Source organism: Myxocyprinus asiaticus, chromosome 37 (assembly GCF_019703515.2).
Source record: "Myxocyprinus asiaticus isolate MX2 ecotype Aquarium Trade chromosome 37, UBuf_Myxa_2, whole genome shotgun sequence".
NCBI lineage: Eukaryota > Metazoa > Chordata > Actinopteri > Cypriniformes > Catostomidae > Myxocyprinus > Myxocyprinus asiaticus.
Window position 1 is genome coordinate 31,174,686 of NC_059380.1, and position 21,364 is coordinate 31,196,049.

At 37.5% G+C, this 21,364-nt stretch overlaps 1 protein-coding gene across 3 annotated transcripts in view; it reads right to left on the bottom strand.

Annotated features, from left to right (window-relative positions):
• The window catches only part of pmela (premelanosome protein a), a 36,802-nt gene extending 17,587 nt beyond the window's left edge, over positions 1-19,215 (bottom strand). For all 3 annotated transcript variants that reach the window (XM_051676615.1, XM_051676614.1, XM_051676616.1), the window contains exons 1-6: positions 19,095-19,215; positions 17,314-17,409; positions 16,921-17,067; positions 4,308-4,448; positions 3,598-3,759; positions 3,056-3,376 (exon numbers count right to left, since the gene is read on the bottom strand). In XM_051676615.1, the coding sequence (XP_051532575.1) occupies positions 3,056-3,376; positions 3,598-3,759; positions 4,308-4,448; positions 16,921-17,067; positions 17,314-17,409; positions 19,095-19,149 (922 nt within the window). In that variant the 5' untranslated portion in view covers positions 19,150-19,215. The remainder of the gene's footprint in view (positions 1-3,055; positions 3,377-3,597; positions 3,760-4,307; positions 4,449-16,920; positions 17,068-17,313; positions 17,410-19,094) is intronic.
• Positions 19,216-21,364: the final 2,149 nt, after the last annotated feature.

Consider the following 21,364-nt stretch of genomic DNA (forward strand, 5'->3'; position numbering starts at 1 on the left):
TATTTGAAAATTCCGTACTACTATTTTACTTCAAAGACCTCATGAAATCAAAATTAAACTTTTGTTGTTTTTATGGTGTGTTCACATCATGTCGGAATTACAGTCATTACAATATTCTAACTGTATTTTTTAGAAATCAGAATTGCAAGTTTCAAGCTTCGGCTTGACAGTTGTGACGTCATGTAAAAAGACCCAGTATATCAATATTATATGCCACCCTGTCTTTCTTAAAACTATCTTCTATTTCAAAAGAATGTAAAACCATGCCAGGAGTTGGAGGCCTCAGGGTTGCATATCTGCTATTTGTGGATGATGTTGTTCTGATGGCATCTTCAGGCTGCAACCTCCAGCATGCACTGGGGCGGTTTTCGGCTGAGTGTGAAGCAGTTGGAATGAGAGCACCTCCAAATCTGAGGCCATAGTTCTCTGTCGGAAAAGGGTGGATCGTCCCCTCCAGGTAGCGAGTGAGCTGCTTCCCCAAGTGGAGGAGTTTAAGTATCTCTGGCTCTTGTTCATGAGTGAAGGTAAACTAGAGCATGAGATTGATAGGCGGATCAGTGCAGTGCAGTACATCATCGCACCCTTGGCCTGCTTGTGTTCTGCTCATTTTAGTGTGTATTATATGTGTTTTCGGCTCATATCAGCGTGGATTACTTGTGAATCATTCACAATATAATTCTACCTTTGCAAAGGAACTATTATTGATAGATGGGGCAGTTAAGAACTCTATTAGAGCCGACCGGAAAACCATCAGTAACCAATTCCACTCAATAAAGTTTCTTATGTCATGACTGTTTCATAGTTTATGCAGCTGTTGTGTTTGAGTGAACAATTTTATACATTCAGATGCAATGAGTTGGATGTGCGCTATGTGTAAACACTGAAACGTAGTTTTTTATTGTTGTGGAGCTGGTTCATTCTCTTCCAATTGAGTTTCAAATTTATATGGCTCTATTCGAGGGGCTTTGTAAGCCAATCATAACAGTAGGCGTTTACATTTAAGTTTAGAGGAGATGCTGAGGCCAAAACCGAAGGTTTCAGACAGAGGGCCAGAGACAGGGTGAAAAATTATTGGACGTTTTGGTGCAAAAGAATAAAAATGTACTAACATTATAAGTGGACCTAAGGAAAAATAATAAAATTATTAAAAAAAAGGAGTATGTCATGATCCCTTTAAATATGTAAGGATGTGAGTGTATTCATCAACCTTTACATATCTGGCAGATTTGAATCAAGTGAAAAATGGTTTTGTCAATAGTTCAAAAGGAACCTATATACAGTGGCATGCAAAAGTTTGGGCACCCCTGGTCAAAATTTCTGTTGCTGTGAATAGTTAAGTGAGTAGAAGATGAACTGATCTCCAAAAGGCAAAGTTAAAGATGAAACATTCTTTGGTGGAGTTCAAGTTGAGGTCTTGAAGACCAAGAAAACTTTCAGAGAGAACTCCTCGTAGGATTGCTAGAAAGGCAAACCAAAACCCCTGTTTGACTGCAAAAGACCTTAAGGAAGATTTAGCAGACTCTGGAGTGTTCTACTGTGCAGCGACACCTGCACAAATATGACCTTCATGGAAGAGTCATGAGAAGAAAAACTTTCCTGCATCTTCACCACAAATTTTGGCATCAAAAGTTTGCAAATGAACATCTAAACAAGCCTGATGCATTCTGGAAACAAGTCCTGTGGACTGATGAAGTTAACATATAACTTTTTGGCCACAATGTGCAAAGGTATGTTTGGAGAAAAAAGGGTGCAGAATTTCATGAAAAGAACACCTCTCCAACTGTTAAGCACGGGGGTGGATCGATCATGCTTTGGGCTTGTGTTGATGCCAGTGGCACAGGGGAACATTTCACTGGTAGAGGAAAAGAATGGATTAAATTAAATACCCAGCAAATTCTGGAAGCAAACATCACACCATTTGTAAAAAAGATGAAGATGAAAAGAGGATTGCTTCTACAACAGGATAATGATCCCAAATACAACTCAGAATCCACAATGGACTACCTCAAGAGGCGCAAGCTGAAGGTTTTGCCATGGCCCTTATAGTCCCCCGACCTAAACTTCATCGAAAATCTATGGATAGATGGCCCAAGAATCTCACAGAAAATATTAAAGAAATGTGTCATCTTTAACTTTAAGCCTTTTGGAAATCAGGCCATCTTTTGCTCGCTTGGCTATTCACAGCAACAGAAATCAGGGGTACCCAAACATTTGCATGCCATTGTATAGCCTATTTCTTTACTTTAAAAGGGATAAATATCCCTTTATGATAGCTGTCATTAGCATTAACAAACATTATTAGATTATATAATGTTTAAAAGATTATTAACACTGCAGCATTGCTCAGATCCACCAATAAAAGCTGCTGCTTTGAAGATCCCAGCAGTGTGGTTGCCTGCTGTGTGACGTCACAGTAATTTTATCAACACATAAACTATGCAAGTCATGTCAGGCCCTCATGCTATCAAATACGTTTTAAGTTGTCCAGTAATACATTTGTCATTTAAGCATAATGGTAAAACTGTAATATAACTATATATAAATATATTGAAATGTCAGCTGTAGAGGCTAGTCTTTGATTGGTTTATTATAATTGCATGAAAGGCTCACGTGTTCCCTCCAGACTTTCTTTAGTGATGCAGCGGCAGAATGTGTGAGAACAGGGGGTGAGCAGCGTCAAGTTTAGAGCTGTGTGTGTGTGGATTAAAAACAGTTTTACCAATAAACTTTATTTGCCAATAAACATTCACAATTCAGTTACATATATTATTCTTTCCTGCTCTGTAAAGACGTTGTGATAAAGTTTAACAGTGCCCGTCAGTTATGACATTTATGTGACTGTAAATGTATTTACACATTATGAAGGTTAATTAATCTTCACAGTTTCACTGTATTTCTTTGCACTGATGTTCATGTAGATGCAAAGTTTTGCTTAGGGCCCACCCAGTAGATTGGTACTACTAATGAGATCACATTAGTTATACTGAAATCTCTTTAAAACAAGCCTTGGACTGCAAGCTGTGCTTGAAATGCCATGTATTGTGAAATGTTCTACCTGTGGCTGGAACAGGTGGAGTGACACTGGCTGCGGGGGTCAGCTCGCGCTGGCAACCAGCTGAAATGGCTGCTATCAGAACCACTTGGGGCCTGAAGGAACCAGTTGTGAGGTACGTGTGGGTTACAGTAGTTTCCCGAGAGATGAGAGTTCCGCTGTTGTCCCCGAAGTCCCAGTTGAAGGTTATGTCTGATCCACTCATGTAATGGCTGGGGTCATGCAGGTCAACGCTAAAGGACACAGCTCTGCTCTGGATAAAGCTTTGATCACCCTGGTTGATGTCACCAACCTGGGACAATGTAACTACGAATGGGATCTGGTCTAGAGAAATAAAGGAAATTGTTGGACCCTTGCAGGATTATTCTTAGTAAAATGACATGTTCTCCAGTTTATTTATTTATTTTTGAGCAAGGGAGTGCTCTAATAACATAGTTGCCATTTGTTAGCTACTACAGTTTTGACTCAAGCTTCTGTGTTTTTCTAAATTTCAGAGTGATGATAGAGGATACATAACTTAATTGTGCAATCATCAAATTACTCACCAGTGATGGAAAACTGGGTAGATGCATAACCAAGAGGAATGAACTTGTCTTTGCCACGACAGTGATAAATTACCACCTCCATGTTAAAAGAGCCAAGAGGCACGTTGTCTGTGCCAATGGTAAGGAGAGAAGAGGGACCATCAGCCACCTGCCAATATTTTCCTGAAAAAAACAGAAATAATGAAGGAGTCTGAAACTAGCATATCACCCAATCACAGACCTGATCCTGTCCCTAACCCTAAAAATCAGAGAGAAACGATTTGTTATTGTTCAAGCCCTCAAACCCTGCCCTAACCATTAAAATCTGATTGTTTGATAGGAATTATATTCCAGGACTAACGAGGAGGCTGATTTAGGATTACTATATATCTATTACACTAAACATTGAAAGACCCAATACATTTCCATGATATATAGTCATAAAAACAGTGTCAAACAAATATTGGGTGTCCTTATTGTATTTATTTATTTGTATTTTTATTTATTTTTTACCCAAGAAATCTGTGTAAATGGGTGTAAATTTCAATAATTGTTACAAAGCTCAGAACCACAAGGGAGGACATTTTGATAATTTGTTAGTCAGTGTTGATTACAGTATCATTAAAAAAAGAAGCAACTGGAGCAGTTTAGTGATAGAGAGTCATCTCTCAGCTAGATTTGTGTGTTTCTACTATATTTGTAAAAGACTACAAGTTTAAATCCACTCTTACCCCACGTCTTCCACACATAGATGAATTGGGGTTTTCTGTTAGAGATCTTAGTGAAGAGCGTCCCATCAGGGAAGACACCAGTCCATTCATTCAGAATGTCAGACTCGGGGTATACAGCCTGGTTCATAGTATATGCTGTATCTAAAAGAAGTCCCCAAAACAGAAGATCCCATAATCAATCATATGGCACCATTTTCTCTTGCTTTGCTTTAAATAAAAAAAAAGGCAATGACACGTGCTAAAGTATGAAAACAATTGTTATTGCTTTCTGAATGCATTACATAACTTTGATGAATGGTCGTTGTGATGGTGAACCTAAAGAGAATTCTCCCATCACAAGATCTTAACTGTGTTCCAAGAACTTATTTATTGTTTTATTCACCTTTTTACAGTGTTTCTTTGGGGTTTGCTTTGATTTCCTGTTCTTTAGGGAGTAGGTGTAATCGTTATGGTGGAGCACATCTAATGGTGGAAACGCTCTCTTTAGCTAGACTGTAAAAAATTGCCAGGATTTAAAAAGATTTAACAGTAATTTTTAATAATAAAATACCGCTTTCATTTTACTGTAAAATCAATGTAGGCTACCATTTTCTGTTATAACACAACAATTTACTGTAAAAAAGAAATAACAATACCACACTGCATTGTGGGATAATTGTGTTTCGTTTGAAGTCACCATTGTGGTGTTTAGTGTTCCCTGTGAATGGAAACTTTGACTTATATAAAGTTCATAAATTTTCTCCTATTTGATGCAATTGTGTTTTAAGAACATTAGAAAGGGAAACAATTAGTTCAATTTAGAGATTGATTAAGTCTGATCAAGATGTAGTGATTACACTAGATGGTGCACACAAAAAAAGCTGTAATCAAACAATGAGGTAGCGATTCTTGCAATGTCATGCTGTGATAAAAATTAGTTCAATTTAGATGTGCAGAATTAGTTCCATTAGATGTGCAGAACTATGATGGCGCCGAGTATGGCTGCTGCGTTGCGAGCTCCGACACAACATAGCAATGTTTTGTTTGTTTTGTTTACAATTCTTATGTTTTTTGTCTTGGATGTTGTCTGCCTTATTGTCTACGACAGACAAACATTTTTGGACATTGGTTCAGCGATCTCACACCGAAAACCGGACTTCACATTCCTCAATGCTGACCCGCTGTTTACAAACACGCAAGCGGAGCCCTTTGTCTGGGCAGCACGGCCGCGGAAACGCAGGAGGAAAAGGGGAAACAGAGCCGGCGTTCTCATCAGAGTAAGACGCCGCGCAAATCGACCCCCGCTACCCAGTATTCTACTGGCAAATGTTCAGTCTCTGGATAACAAGCTCTGCGAGCTGAAAGCGCGGATCTCTTTCCAACGAGATACAAGGGACTGCTGCATTATCTGCCTAACAGAAACTTGGATGTCTGCGGAGATTCCAGACTCAGCCATTGAATCCGCGGGGTTCTCCATGCACCGAGCGGACAGAGCGAAAGACCTTTCAGGTAAAACTAGAGGAGGTGGTGTATGTTTTATGATCAACAAATCCTGGTGTGATCAGAGGAACGTACATTCCATCAAGTCTTTCTGTTCTCCTGATCTGGAATTTCTTATGCTTCTGTGTCGACCATTCTGGCTACCGAGGGAATTCATAGCGGTCATTATCACTGCTGTGTACATCCCCCCACAAGCCGACACAGACCGGGCACTCAAGGAACTGTATGGGATTATAAGCAAGCAGGAAACCTCGCAACCTGAGGCCACGTTCATTGTGACCGGGGACTTTAACAAAGCCAGTTTAAAATCAGTCACACCAAAATATCACCAGCACATTAGTTTCAACACACGAGGGGACCGGGTTTTGGATCATTGCTACTCTCCATTCCAGGATGGCTACAAATCCCTCCCCCGCCCACCATTTGGCAAATCGGACCACTCTTCCATTCTGCTTCTGCCCGCTTACAGGCAGAAATTGAAACAGGAAGCACCCACCCTCAGAACGATCCAGTGCTGGTCGGACCAATCAGACTCTATGCTACAAGACTGTTTTGATCACACGGACTGGGAGATGTTCCGGTCCGCCTCTGATGACGACATCGAGCTTTACGCTGATAGCGTAATGTGTTTCATCAGAACGTGCGTAGAGGAAGTGATTCCGACCAGAACTGTACGAATCTATCCGAATCAGAAGCCGTGGATCAATAGCGATGTTCACGCGGCACTTAATGTGCGGACCTCCGCTTTTAATTCCGGGAACGCGGAGGAGCATAAACAAGCCAAACAGCAAAACGCCAGTACAGGAGCAAGATTGAAGGACAGTTTAACAACACCAACTCTAGAAGCATGTGGCAGGGAATTAACATCATCACGGACTTTAAAGGGAATAAAAACTCTGCCATGAACACTGCTGCCTCTCTACCGGATGAGCTAAATACTTTTTATGCTCGTTTCGAGGGAAATAACACCGCCCTCGCGGAGAGAGCTCTACTACTTCTACAGCCTACAGAGAGGAGGTGTACACTCTGACACACTGGTGTCAGGAGCACAACCTCTCCCTCAACGTCAGTAAGACAAAGGAGCTTGTGGTGGACTTCAGAAGAAAAGACAGAGAACACAGTCCCATCACCATCAATGGAGCACCAGTGGAGAGAGTCAGCAGCTTCAAGTTCCTGGGTGTCCACATCACTGAGGAACTCACATGGTCCATCCACACTGAAGTCGTTGTGAAGAAGGCTCATCAGCGCCTCTTCTTCCTGAGACGGCTGAGGAAGTTTGGAATGAACCGCCACATCCTCACACGGTTCTACACCTGCACTGTGGAGAGCATCCTGACTGGCTGTATCTCCGCCTGGTACGGCAATAGCACCGCCCACAACCACAAAGCACTGCAAAGGGTGGTGCGTACTGCCAAACACATCATCGGAGGTGAGCTTCCCTCCCTCCAGGAAATATATACATGGCGGTGTGTGAAAAAAGCTCGGAGGATCATCAGAGACTCTAGCCACCCGAGCCATGGGCTGTTCTCACTGCTACCATCAGGTAGGCGGTATCGCAGCATCAGGACCCGCACCAGCCGACTCCATGATAGCTTCTTCCCCCAAGCAATCAGACTTTTGAACTTTTGATCTCCCACGATCAAAATACATCAGCACTGCACTTTATTACCCTTACTCTCATATCTCACACCGGACTGTCATAAATTATATTATTATTATTATATTATGTTCTCTCTTAACAACTGACTATCAACCGACAGCCTGAATGTCAATACAGTACAATACTGTACATTCTATATATATATACTTTTTTATATATTTTTTTTTTTTATTTTTATTGAATGTGTATCTATATAGTGCGTATTGTATACTGTACAGTGTATGTTATTATTTGTATACTGTTGAGTGTAATTATGTGTATAACAGATGTTTAAATTGTGTTGTGTTAATTTGATGTTATTGTAAATTGGTATATGTCTCATCACTGTCATGACTGCTATGTTGATCGGAACTGCACCCAAGAATTTCACACACCATTGCACTTGTGTATATGGCTGTGTGACAATAAAGTGATTTGATTTGATATGATTGGTTTATAATTGCACATAAACTTTTAATAGAGTTGGCATCCTGGTGCACACAGATTTCAACACTCAGCATGCAAAACTCAACAGTGGTGACAATTAATAAACACTGCAGGTTAAAAATAAATACATTTGTTAACTGTGATTCTACAATACAGCACTGCTACATTACAGTAATTTCCTGGACCTATTCAATGTGATGTCACAATATGTAGTTGTCTTTTAATTGTAATTAATTGTTGAAATATTAGTGAAAAAATATACTGTGAAAGTCATGCAACAAATAGCCAGGACATTTTTTTGTAAACACACACAATGTTTTTTTTTTTGTTTTGTTTTTTACAGTGTATTTTAGGAAATCTTAACTGTTTTATTGTGCAAATAATATGTTTTTCTTTCCTAGTTATTATATTTGTTTAAATGATTTGCATTTTAACTCTTGAATTTAATCCTTATTTATTTCTGTATAATTTAATTTTATCGAACAATGGTATGTTCCAATTGACCACTCCCATTGTTTACAAACATGCTGTTGTGTTAGATTTGACAGAATAGACAGCAAAGCGGTAGCTAGTTAATATAGAAAAAAAAACTGCCTTCAGGTTCTAAGCTAGCTTGGATTGGGTAAACTATTGCTAGTAACACAGCTAATTATAATTATCAATTAAATGAATGTACGACACAAAGCCATCTTAAATACAGAAATATTCTTGGCTATTCTATTGGCTAGGTGCACAAGATGGCACCTGTGAACTTTTGCAACATGAATGTGTGCATGCTTATGTCCGGGTGTATGAGAGCTCATTGAAACTGAGTAAGATAACATGGTGTGATCATGGTGTCATTGGGGCTTCATTGTTGCTTTGAGAAGAGACTTCCAAAGGAGACTTATTAGAGACTTGGTTGAGACCAGCATAAGCATGTTTACAAGTAAAAAATGAAAGGAGATTGGTCTGTCAGTGACAGGAGATAACATCCTCTGTACATTGTTGTGTGCCGTAACCAGCAGCAAGGAGCTGACCAACAGTTTGAAGTAAACTGTGTCAAATTGTAAGTAACACTTTACAACTAGACAGGTAATGTTTGAGGACAAACTTTGATGTTGGCTTGAGAAAGCCAGTCGGAAAGTTTGAAAAGCTTTTAAAAGTTTAAAACAGCTTTGTTAGCTTGAAGTTAATGTGAAGTTTTAGCATGAAGCTAGCATGTTTCCAGCATTTTTAGCACTTAGTGTTTCTAGCATGTTTTAGCATGTTTCTAGCATGTGTTAGCATGTTTTAGCACTTAGCTATGTGTTGATAGCATGTATTAACATGTTGCACAGCCTGAAGGTGTATGATGAACTTGGAATTCCGTAATTCTGATCTGTTAGAAAAATAAAAGCAACCCAAGTGAGAACAGGTAGAAAGTCTGTGCTGTAGAAAGTCTGAGTTTTGTGGTTGTATGCCGAAAGCTTTAAGAGGAGGTACAGTCAGAAGTTTTTAGTCTAATAATAATAATAATAAATATAGCTGCAAGCAGCGATTAACGGGGTTCAAGCCTTTAAGGTCCTTTAAGTTCACATGCAAAAGATATTAAGTATTAATCAGATATCCAGAAAACAACTAAAACAATGTAAAAGTGCCTTAATTTTGAGAAACATCAGGTGAGGTATCACACAGATATTGTATTTCTTACATTCCTGACTGTAATAGCGCCACCAAGAAGCAAAGGTATGCAATTTTTTCATGTGTCCTCCGAATGACCCCATACATATGTGTACCAAATTTGGTGATAATATCTCAATCCGTTCAAAAGTTATAACCGTTTTAGTAAAATGGACATGCCCACTATGAACGTTTTGTCGTACCGTTTGACGATAAATCAGAATTTCAAAATCCCTTAGACAACTTTTCATACTGGGACTCTCCTGAATCTTTCTGCACTGGTTTGGTTCCGATCGGGCAAACAGCCTAGGATAAGTTCATTTTGAATTTTTTCAAACAATCCAAAATAGCGGGAAAACAAAGAAGCGGAGCTAAAAATGGACGGATCTTAAAATATTTGCCCTTACGGCCGAAGAGTTATGGTCCAAAATGTGATTTTTGTTTGTTTTGTTCACTATAGCGCTACCTAGTGTCTGACTGGTGTGTGTGGGGATGCTTGAGTAGTGGGGGGGATTTGGAACCATACTGCCAAGTTTGGAATCTCTACAATTTACGGACTTTGACGCCCAGACACTTTTAGGGCAGAACAAAATAATAAGAAGAATCAATATAGCCGCAAGTGGCAATCATCGGAGTACAAGCATGTGAAAAAATAGCCAAAATAATCAGAATTGACCACAAACACAGAAATGATCCAATGGATGCCAGATAATACAAATTGACAGAATAGATCCTGCCTAAACTTTTTTTTTGTTGAAAATTGGGTACCAAAGTTTTGAAGCTGTAAAAAGCACATAAAGGCAGCATAAAATGTATCAATGTGACTCCAGTGGTTGAATCCATATATTTTGAAGCAAAATGATAGATGTCATTTTAAAATGTTTATATTATTATAGTGCCAACAAGAGGCAGAGGTGCGCAGCTTTTTGTGTGTATGCTCAGAATTACCCCATACATAAATGTACCAAATTTGGTAATAATATCTCAATCCATTCAAAAGTTATAAGCATTTTAGTAAAATTGGCCATGGCCACTATATATGTATTGGCATACCGTTTAAAGATGAAAAGTTCAAAATTCTTTTGACAACGTTTTATATTGGGACTCTGCTGAATCTTTCTGCAGTGGTTTGGTTCCGATCGGGTCGAACGGCCTATGACTAGTTTGAAAAAGTAGTTTTTTAAATAATCTCATGTATTTAATGAATGTTTTGTTTCACACCAAAGGTACTTGAAATTGTTCAGAATGAGGAGATCTATAGTATGGTATGAATAAAGTGTTTCTTTGTGAAAAACAGCAGTATACGCAACAATTTACATGCATGTAAAATGCCATAGTGCCTCCCGGTGGCCAATTTTTTTCACATTGTGCACAGACCTCTTGGGCCAAGAGACAAACAGGCCTATGAAGTTTAGTTCCGATCAGCCTTACTTAACCCTATATAAAAGCTGCTGAAAGCTGATTGGTCAATGGCAGTCATGATTTTAAAGATATCAAGTCGATCAGACCAATGGTTCCATAGCTATTGACATTTTTTATTTTTTAATTGTTATAGCGCCCCCAAGAGGCAGAGGTGTGCAATGTTTTTTGTGTCCTCAGAATGACCTCTTACATAAGTGTACCAAATTTGGTGATAACATCTCGTTCTGTCCAAGAGTTATAACCATTTAAGTAAAAGTGGCCCAGCCATTTTGGCATACTGTTTAACAATGAATCAAAATTCAAAAATCCTTTAACAACTTTTCATATTAAGACTCTTTTAGACACTTAAGACATATTAAGCTGAATATTTCTGCACTGGTTTAGATCTGACTGGACGAACGGCCTAGGACGGGTTTGTTTTGATTTTTTTCAAACAATCCAAAATAGCGGGAAAACCTAAGGGTGGAGCCAAAATCTGACAGTGGCAAAAGTCTTCAGCATAGCGCAAGGAATCACTGGAAGAAAGAATTTTGTCTCTAGCCCTTACGGGCCAATAGTTATATATAGTGATTTTTTTTTATCACTGTAGCGCCACCGTGAGGTTGATTGGGGTAAGACTTTGCGCAGTTGTAGAATGGACGAGTACTACCTTTCCCCAAAGTTTCAAGTCTCTAGGCCTTACGGACCATTCTGAATGATCAGTTTTAGGGCAGAATAATAATAATAATAATAATAATAATAATAATAATAAATATAGCTGCAAGCAGCAATTATTGGGGTTCAAGCACCGTAGGGCCTTTAAGCCCATGTTCTGGACTATATTAAGCATTTCTCAAACACTATGCAACAAAGACAATGCACAAATTGCATACAACATGTCAACTCAATCGGAAAAGCGGTAACGTTATTTCATCCACTTTAAATTTTGTTATTGTTATAGCACCACCAAGTGGCCGAGCCCCATTTCTTTGTATGTTGTCCTCAAAATGAACCCTTACATAAGTGTGCCAAATTTTGTGACAATATCTCATTCCGTTTAAGAGTAATAAGTATTTAAGTAGCAGTGGCTAAGTCAGCTACTTATATTTTACATGCCGTTGACACGTAAAATCGTAAGTTCAAAATTTTTTCTGTAATTATTCATAAATAGACTCCAGAGAATATTGAGGCACTTGTTTCGTTGGGATTCAGTGAAAAACCTAGGACTAGTTCGCAAAAGTAGGTTTTAGTGTAATCTCAAATATTTAATGAACGGTTTGATGGACATCAATGCTTCTTGAGGCAAAGTTATTTAGAATGAGAAATCAAATCAAATCAAATCACTTTTATTGTCACACAACCATATACACAAGTGCAATAGTGTGTGAAATTCTTGGCACACTATTGTACTTGTGTATATGGTTGTGTGACAATAAAAGTGATTTGATTTGATTTCTCATTCTAAACAACTTTGCCTTTGAGAAGAGCTATCAGATGATATATATTTCTTGTGTTTTTCCATAACACTGCATTATATACAAAACATATATGTAAAAAGGTATTATGTTTTATTTAGCAAGCATGTAACCACCTAGATCATAGATGGAATAGACCATTTACAGCCAATACAGGCAATTTACTAAGGAAATACATGGTTTCTAAAGCTTTTTAAAGCTCATAGCACCACCTATGGTCCAATCTCCATAAAGTCTGCATGCTTGTTTCGAATCATATCGCATGTGCTCACCTAATTTCATGAAGTTCTGAGTTTTTGTTTAGGAATTATGGGCTTATTTGTACACTTGACCACGGCCATTTTCTAAATGAAACTGTTATAGCTACCCAACAGACAGTTTGTGAACCCTGTTTCGTTTTCAGACAGTTTAATATAACTTTCAAAAAAGTCCAGTACAAACGTTACAGTCACTCGGCAACTGTCACAGTTGTTAGGTGACAAGAACAGTCCTCCGTAGGCTAGACTGTCCCAATTAACAATGCTCAGTCCGACCTTCGCTCAGTCTGATCTTTGAATTGGGACACAGCCATTGTGTGTATGTGTGAAACACCACGTGATTACAGAAGTGTAAAACTCGATTTCTTTCAAATTTCTCACAGACCTCTAGGGCCAGGAGTAGAACAGGCCCACTGAGTTTTGTGCCGATGGAGGCCATATTTTTTGAGATACGCCAATGTCCTCTAGACAGTCATGGCACCTTGGACAAAGACACTGCATGCCGATTGTCAACTCAATCAGACTAACGGTTGCGTAGTTAGAGCTGTTTTCATGTTTTTTTCCTGTTATAGCGCCACCAAGTGGCCAAACTCCACGTTTTTTACTGTGACATCAGATTGAGCTCATACACATGTGTACCGAGTTTGATGAAAATATCACATTTCGTTCGGGCGTTTTTTTATTAAAAATGGCCCGCCCTTTTCGAACGTTTTGGCACCCCTTAGCGATCGGGCGAAACACCTAGGACTAGTTCACAAAAGTAGGTTTTTAACATTATCTGAAATATTTACCGAATGGTTTGACAGACACCAATGCTTCTTGAGGCAATGTTGTTTAGAATGAGAAGAGCTATCAGATGATATATATTACTTGTGTTTTTTCACAACACTGCATTATATACAACCATTAACACCTACAAAAATCACGATAGCACACCTAGTGGCCTATTTTTTTTAAAACTTTGCACAACCCTCTCAGATCAAGAGTCAAATAGGTCCACCAAGTTTCGTTCCGATCGGTCATTGTTAACCTTGTGTAATAGCTGCTGAAATTTGATTGGCCGATGGCGGCCATGTTTTTCAACATACGTGAATGCCCATATAGACATTGATGGCAACTGAGACAAAAAACAATGTGTGCAAATTCTGAAGTCAATAGGATTAACGGTTTCATAGTTACAGCCAATTTCATGTTTTTTGGTATTATAGCGCCACCATGTGGCAAAACCGTGCCAACTTTTCTTACATAAGCATGCCAAGTTTGGTGAAGATATCTCATTTCCTTCAAGAGTTATATCAATTTACATAAAATTGGCCACTCCTACTTCCGATGTTTTCGCATACCATAGCTAGCTCGAGTCGAAAGTTCAAACTTTTTTTGATAACTTTTGATATTGAGACTCTATAGAATCATTTGGCACTGGTTTGGTACAGATCGGATGAGAAACCTAGGACTAGTTCGCAAAAGTAGGTTTTATAAAAATCCAAGATCCAAGAAATCGGAGATATACGTTTTGTTTTGTTTGAGCCAAGGATTCCAATGGTATAAAGCACTTGAGTCTATGACAAATGATCTAGGAGTTATGAGCAGTTTCGCGTTTTTGATCGCTGTAGCACCCCCTATTGACCGATTTGGCAGAGTCCGTGTTCTATGGCGGAATAATAATAATAATAATAATAATAATAATAATTATCTTAACAATTACAATAGGGTTTCAGTGCTAAGCGCTTGAACCCCTAATAATAATAATAATAATAATAATAATAATCTTAACAATTACAATAGGGTTTCAGCGCTAAGCGCTTGAACCCCAATAATAATAAAAATCTTAACTATTACAATAGGGTTTCAGCACTAAGCACCTGAACCCCTAAAAAAATCTGAGCAAAAACAATAGGGTTTCTAGCACTTCATGCTTGAACCCCTAATAATAATAAAAATCTTTGCAAAATTAATAGGGTTTCTAGCCCTTCGGGCTTGAACCCTTAATAAAAATCCTTACAAAAATCAATAGGGTTTCTAACAATTCGGGCTTGAACCCCTAATAACAATAAAAATCCTTACAAAAACAATAGGGTACCTGCACCTTCGGTACTTGGACCCCTAAAAATCCTTACAAAAAAAAAAAAAAATAGGGTTTCTAACACTTTGGGCATGAACCCCTAAAAATCAGTATAAATACAATAGGGTTCCAGCACTTCGTGCTTGGACCCCTAATTAGACATATAATAAGAAAATCAGAACAAATACAATAGGGTTCCTGCACCTTCGCTGCTTGGACCCCTAATAATAAAAAGAAAATCAGTACAAATACAATAGAGTTCCAGCACTTCGTGCCTGGACCCCTAAAAAATTTAATCCTAACAAAAACAATATGGTTTCTTTTCAGGCTTGAACCTCTAATATAATATCCGTATGTTGGCTTTCTCAAGCCAACATAATAAAGTTTTATACGTCAACATGCAACAGCTAATGTGAAATAACAATTAACAATACTTTTACAGCATTTATTAATCTTGATTAATTTTCATTTCTGTCTATACATATACGTACATGAGGAAATATAAACTCAGCAAAAAAGGAAATGTCCCTTTTTCAGGACACTGTATTTTAAAGAAAAAATTTTAAAAATCCAAATAACTTTACAGATCTTTATTGTAAAGGGTTTAAACAATGTTTTCCATGCTTGTTCAATGAACCATAAACATTTAATGAACATGCACCTGTGGAACGGTCGTTAAGACACTAACAGCTTACAGATGGTAGACAATTAAGGGCACAGTTATAAAAACGTAGGACACTAAAGAGACCTTTCTACTTACTCTGAAAAACACCAAAAGAAAGATGCCTAGGGTCCCTGCTCAACTGCATGAGGACTGCAGATGTGGCCAGGGCAATAAATTGCAATATTCGTACTGTGAGACACCTAAGACAGTGCTACAGGGAGACAGGAAGGACAGCTGATCGTCCTCGCAGTAGCAGACCACGTGTAACAACACTTGCACAGGATCAGTACATCACAGATTATCACACCTGCGGGACAGGTACAGGATGGCAACAACAACTACCTGAGTTACACCAGGAACACGCAATCCCTCCATCAGTGCTCAGATTGTCTGCAATAGGCTTAGAGAGGCTGGACTGAGGGCTTGTAGGCCTGTTGTAAGGCAGGTCCTTACCAGACATCACCAGCAACAACATTGCCTATGGGCACAAACCCACCTTCACTGGACCAGACTGGACTGGCAAAAAGTGCTCTTCACTGATGAGTTACACCGAGGCCTGTACTCTGGAGCAGGATTGATTTGGAGGTGGAGGGTCCGTCATGGTCTGGGGCGGTGTGTCACAGCATCATCGGACTGAGCTTGTTGTCATTGCAGGCAATCTCAATGCTGTGCGTTACAGGGGAGACATCCTCCTCCCTCATGTGGTACCCTTCCTGCAGGCTCATCCTGACATGACCTTTCAGCATGACAATGCCACCAGCCATACTGCTCGTTCTGTGCATGATTTCCTGCAAGACAGGAATGTCAGCGTTCTGCCATGGCCAGCGAAGAGCCCGGCTCTCAATCCCATTGAGCACGTATGGGACCTGTTGGATCGGAGGGTGAGGGCTAGGGCCATTCCCCCCAGAAATGTCCAGGAACTTGCAAGTGCCTTGGTGGAAGAGTGGGGTAACATCTCACAGCAACAACTAGCAAATCTGGTGCAGTCCATTAGGAGAAGATGCACTGAAGTACTTAATGCAGCTGGTGGCCACACCAGATACTGACTGTTACTTTTGATTTTGACCCCCCCTTTGTTCAGGGACACATTATTCCATTTCTGTTAGTCACATGTCTGTGAAACTTGTTCAGTTTATGTCTTAGTTGTTGAATCTTTTTATGTTCATACAAATATTTACACATGTTAAGTTTGCTGAAAATAAAAGCAGTTGAAAGTGAGAGGATGTTTCTTTTTTGCTGAGTTTAGTATGAATGAACACTAATTAACAATGAACAATAGTATATTTAAATTAAATTAAACATTAACCTTGATTAATGCTGTAAAACAAATGTCTTTGTTAGTTCTTTATACCGAATGCATTAACCAAAGTTTATAAATTGAACAACTAGCAAGAGCAACTTGTGGATGGATTGTGTTGTATTTGGATCACTTTGACAAGGTGGTTGTAAGCGCTGCTTGACTCCGGTATACTCTGGCCTCCATTGTTAAGGGAGTGGATTGGGTACTGTTCTTAGAACCAAAGATATGCTTAAGCATGCATAACTAACCATCAATCGTACAGTTTCTTGCCCAAACCACCTGTCCATCAGATAGCACTGTCTGATTCTGGGGAAAACGAATGTCAATGCTGAAGGTGGCTTTTGCTCCTGTCATTGTTGGAGAATCACTTCTGACCTCAAATGTCACCTCTCCACCTGTGACACACACAAAAAATCGATACAGTTAAAGAGATCAATCAGGAAATGTAGCAGGTGTCATAGGCATTGGAATTGGAACATACTTTCAGATAGGTTTATTTTATTTTTTTATAATGCAGATATAATTATTAGTTTGGGAAACAATAACATTTAAAACATCTCAAACAATAAAATAACTTTTTAATCAAAGGGTGACTTAAACTGTAGTCATGTATCATAATGTACAGTATTCGCTCAAAATACCTTTCCAGCAATCTCTGTATCTAAGATCTCCATCCCTCCAGATCGGATACATTTGAGAATTCCATGAGGGATAACGTGAAAAGTGAGTTCTGGATTCTATAGGAATAATGGAGGGAAGTAGTAAAGAAGGATTTTATTCTAGAAGTCAAAGTTTGGAAATTTGTACTCATTCTTTATTATTAATCTGTCCCACATTTTAAAATAATAGTAAAGTCATCAAAATTATGAAATCATGCAAATGGAAAGAATGGAATGGGAAGTATGCAGTGAACAACCAGAACTATCTTGAGCTTCTTAAGAGTCACCCCCTATTTTAAATTTGTCCACAGAATTAGCATAACATTTAGATAAAAAAATAAATAAGCTTTTAACATCCTGATGATAAAAAGGCAACCAAGTGTGTATAGGCTTTAGACTGGTAGTGTAACTCATTGTGGAGAGTTTTAAAATGAGAAATTCTTTAAACTACACAGGTCCACACAGATGTTCCTTAAAACCCTTGTGAGGCCAACTCTGTTATTTTTAAAAGTTATCCAACAGGACCAGATATTGGAACTCATTAAATACGTGTAGTGCACATGTTCTTTAATTGATGCCCTAAAAACATTAATATATATATATATATATATATATATATATATATATATATATATATATATATATATATATATATATATTAAACATTAATTATTAAATAAATTGATAAGCCTACAAGTCAGATTAGTCTAAATATTATGGATTAATAGACATTAAAATTCTAAACCTATTTTCTTCAGTTAAGGGGTTAAGTTGCTAGAAGTTGACTTCATAAGGGTGTTGAGGTGAGAAAGCATGAGGCTGGGGGTAAGCAGTCACACGATCCACTCAATCCTTTAAAATCCATTTCATGTGACTTTCAGCTGAGTTTACTGCTGTAATCCTGAATACAGGAATTAGGTAAGACCCCTTGGTATTCTTATATCTAGTTAACCTTTCGTTTTCCACATAGTGCTGGTGTAAGTGAATGTACAGTACGTGTCTCTGAATATGTTAGTTGGTATATGTGAAATATGAGCCTCGTAACTTTAATTTACAGAGGACAAAGCATTCAAGGTATACATTTTAACAAAGAGTTTACCCAGGGAATCAAACCCATGAAATTGCTGTTGCTAGTGCCATGCTAGACAGGTTGACATCATGCACCAATATTTCCAATGATTAATAATTAATAATTCAAAGAATGATCAATTATCACATCAAGAGTGACCCTCGCTACAGGCCAACCATACTGTTCTTGTTTTTAGTTACTTGTAGCGTGTTAATAATTGAATTATTACTATTGTGATATTTTGATAAATGTATGTGTTTGAGCTATGATTAGATATGTGAAGTTTACAATTATTATGCATTAATTAGTAAACAGTTACTCAGGGTTCATAGAGGACTGCACTTAAGTTCTGGACATTATTAGACAGTCACCAGTTTTTTTAGCTTGACCAGCTGCATTTCTACAGCCATCTTTCAGTTTTGGACTGTGGCAAAATGTGACAATTCATATCACAATTATAGCTAACGGAATTGTTAAAATAATAATAATAAATAAATAAATAATATACAACAAAGAATAAAAAAAAAGAAAGTAAAACTGTGGTGTGTGAAATTAAATGTATAAACTTTTCATGTATAACTTTTTCTTCCATCTGATTTTTGGAATGAACTCAATACTTCTTATTAACAAAATGTTCTCATGTTCAGAACATGTTTATGAGTATGTAAAGTATGTAAAGTACAGAAATACTCACGTGAAAATGCTGATGATGAGAGTGAGAGAATCAGAGCAATCAAAACAGTCCTCATTGTAGTAATGTTCTCCACAGCAGAGTCACTGCTGGCCAGCTTTAAAACAGAAACCTGTGTGATGTTTTACACATTCTTCAACATCTTTAAGCACCCAAGCCAAGCCCCCTATTTATGACAACATAGACATGTGCATAACAGGTTCCTCCTACAGTAAACCTTTAAAGAGTTGTAGTTTAGCAAAGTTTTACAAATAATTAATTACAATTAGGTTTCTAAATTTTTATTTATTTATTTATTTTTTATTTGTTAGTGAAGAGAAACATTAAAATAAATAGAATCTTCTACAGAATCTATTTTTCTGTCAGCATAATGGTCAAACTTCCATGTAGAATGTATATTCTATACGTATATATATATATATATATATATATATATATGTGTGTACTACCGGTCAAAAGTTTTGAAACACTTACTCATTCTTTATTATGATCTTTTTTTTTTCTTTTTTTTTTTTTACATTTTAGAATAATAGTAAAGTCATCAAAACTATGGAATAACATAAATGGAACTATGGGAATTATGTTGTGACTAAACAAAATCCAAAATAAATCAAAACTGTGTTATATTTTAGCATCTTCGAAGTAGTCACCCTTTGCCTACAAAATGTACTCTTGACATTTTCTCATTCAAATTCTTGAGGTATCACCCTGGGATGCTTTTTAAACAGTATTGAAATAAAAAAAAAAAAAAAAAAAAATTATTAAATTTTAGTTTTATAATGAAATAAATTAATATGGTGGCACAAATATATTTTTGTCTACAAAACTAATTTCAAACATTTAAGCATACACCCTCAGATCAAAAGATTTTTAAGATCATGAGAAATATTTCAGTCAAGTGTTTCAAAACTTTTGACCGGTAGTGTATATATAATAAGTCTAAATTTGTGTGGCAAATCTGCAGCAAAGAAGTTTTTAATTCACATGGGCATGTGAATTTGTGCACTGTGGTTAATGAAATTTGATGGAAAACAGAAATACAGATACTCATTTATCCTATTATGGCATTCCTATATTCAATATGTTTCTAACCTTTTACATGCTTCTTACCTATTTTTCTAATTACATTTCTTACATTTTAGCCCTTTCATTTCCAGATAGAATTATTCATCATTATCTGCACTTTTGAATTTTCCCAACAGCCTAAACACACACACACACACACACACACACAAAAAGACATACCAAGTCTTACAACTGAATGCTGATATACTGTACTTTAGTACATATTGCTTTAGTACACAGCACAGCTTAAAATTATTACATTGAGATTTAAAGCTGAACCAAAAATTCTATGTCAAATTCATGGATTTGTTAATGTTTGGGAATTTGTATTCTACATCAACAGTCATTTGTCTTGTGATCATACATGGATCCTGTGAGAATAATAGTACACTGTCTTTATGGATAAGGACAAGAAAGAGGGAGATATTCTCGGAATACGTGGACACAGGATTGCTTTTGTGTGTATCATGCATGTTGAGTCATTTCTGCTATCCAGAGAAAAGCCTCTGAGCTGCATTGATGGAGAGTCACAAGATGGGAGTGTACGCAAAGCCCATCAATAATGCTCTTTCATTATTATACTCTTATTCCTCATGCCTTTGCCTTAATATCTTTTTTCTTTCATTCTTTGCATTCTTGAGTTTGTGTTAAAGTTGCAGTAACAGTTCTTAAATTGTTATTCTCAGGGGTATATTTTTTATAAGAATTCTCTGGATTTGTGTTAAATTGATTTGATTACTAGAAGCACAGTACAATAGGAATAGCATCAAATATTTCAAATGTATACATCAAATGCTCTTGGCAACTTTAATTCATTTTCAAATTTGTAATTTATATATTAAAATATAACTTTACAGTAAATATGTCAATATCTTGTACGTTTAAACATGTTAAATAATAATATCTGAAAACTAGTATTCAAATTCACACCAAATACCAAAACAGCTAATCAAAACGTCTCTTGCTGGTGTAATGGTAGCCAGCTGTTACGTAATAGCTGTGCAATGTGTAAACCTCACTCTCCTGACCTTAAGAGACTAGACCGAGGCTAGGGCCATGGCTATTATAGCCTCCCTGTTATTGCATACGGTTCCCATGCCGAGGATTGCTGGTTCAAATCTTGCTCAGGGCGGGTTGAATAGGACTGGTGACACTTGAATATTGCATGAGGATAGAACATGCTCTTTGCACAAAAGTGAACAAAACTG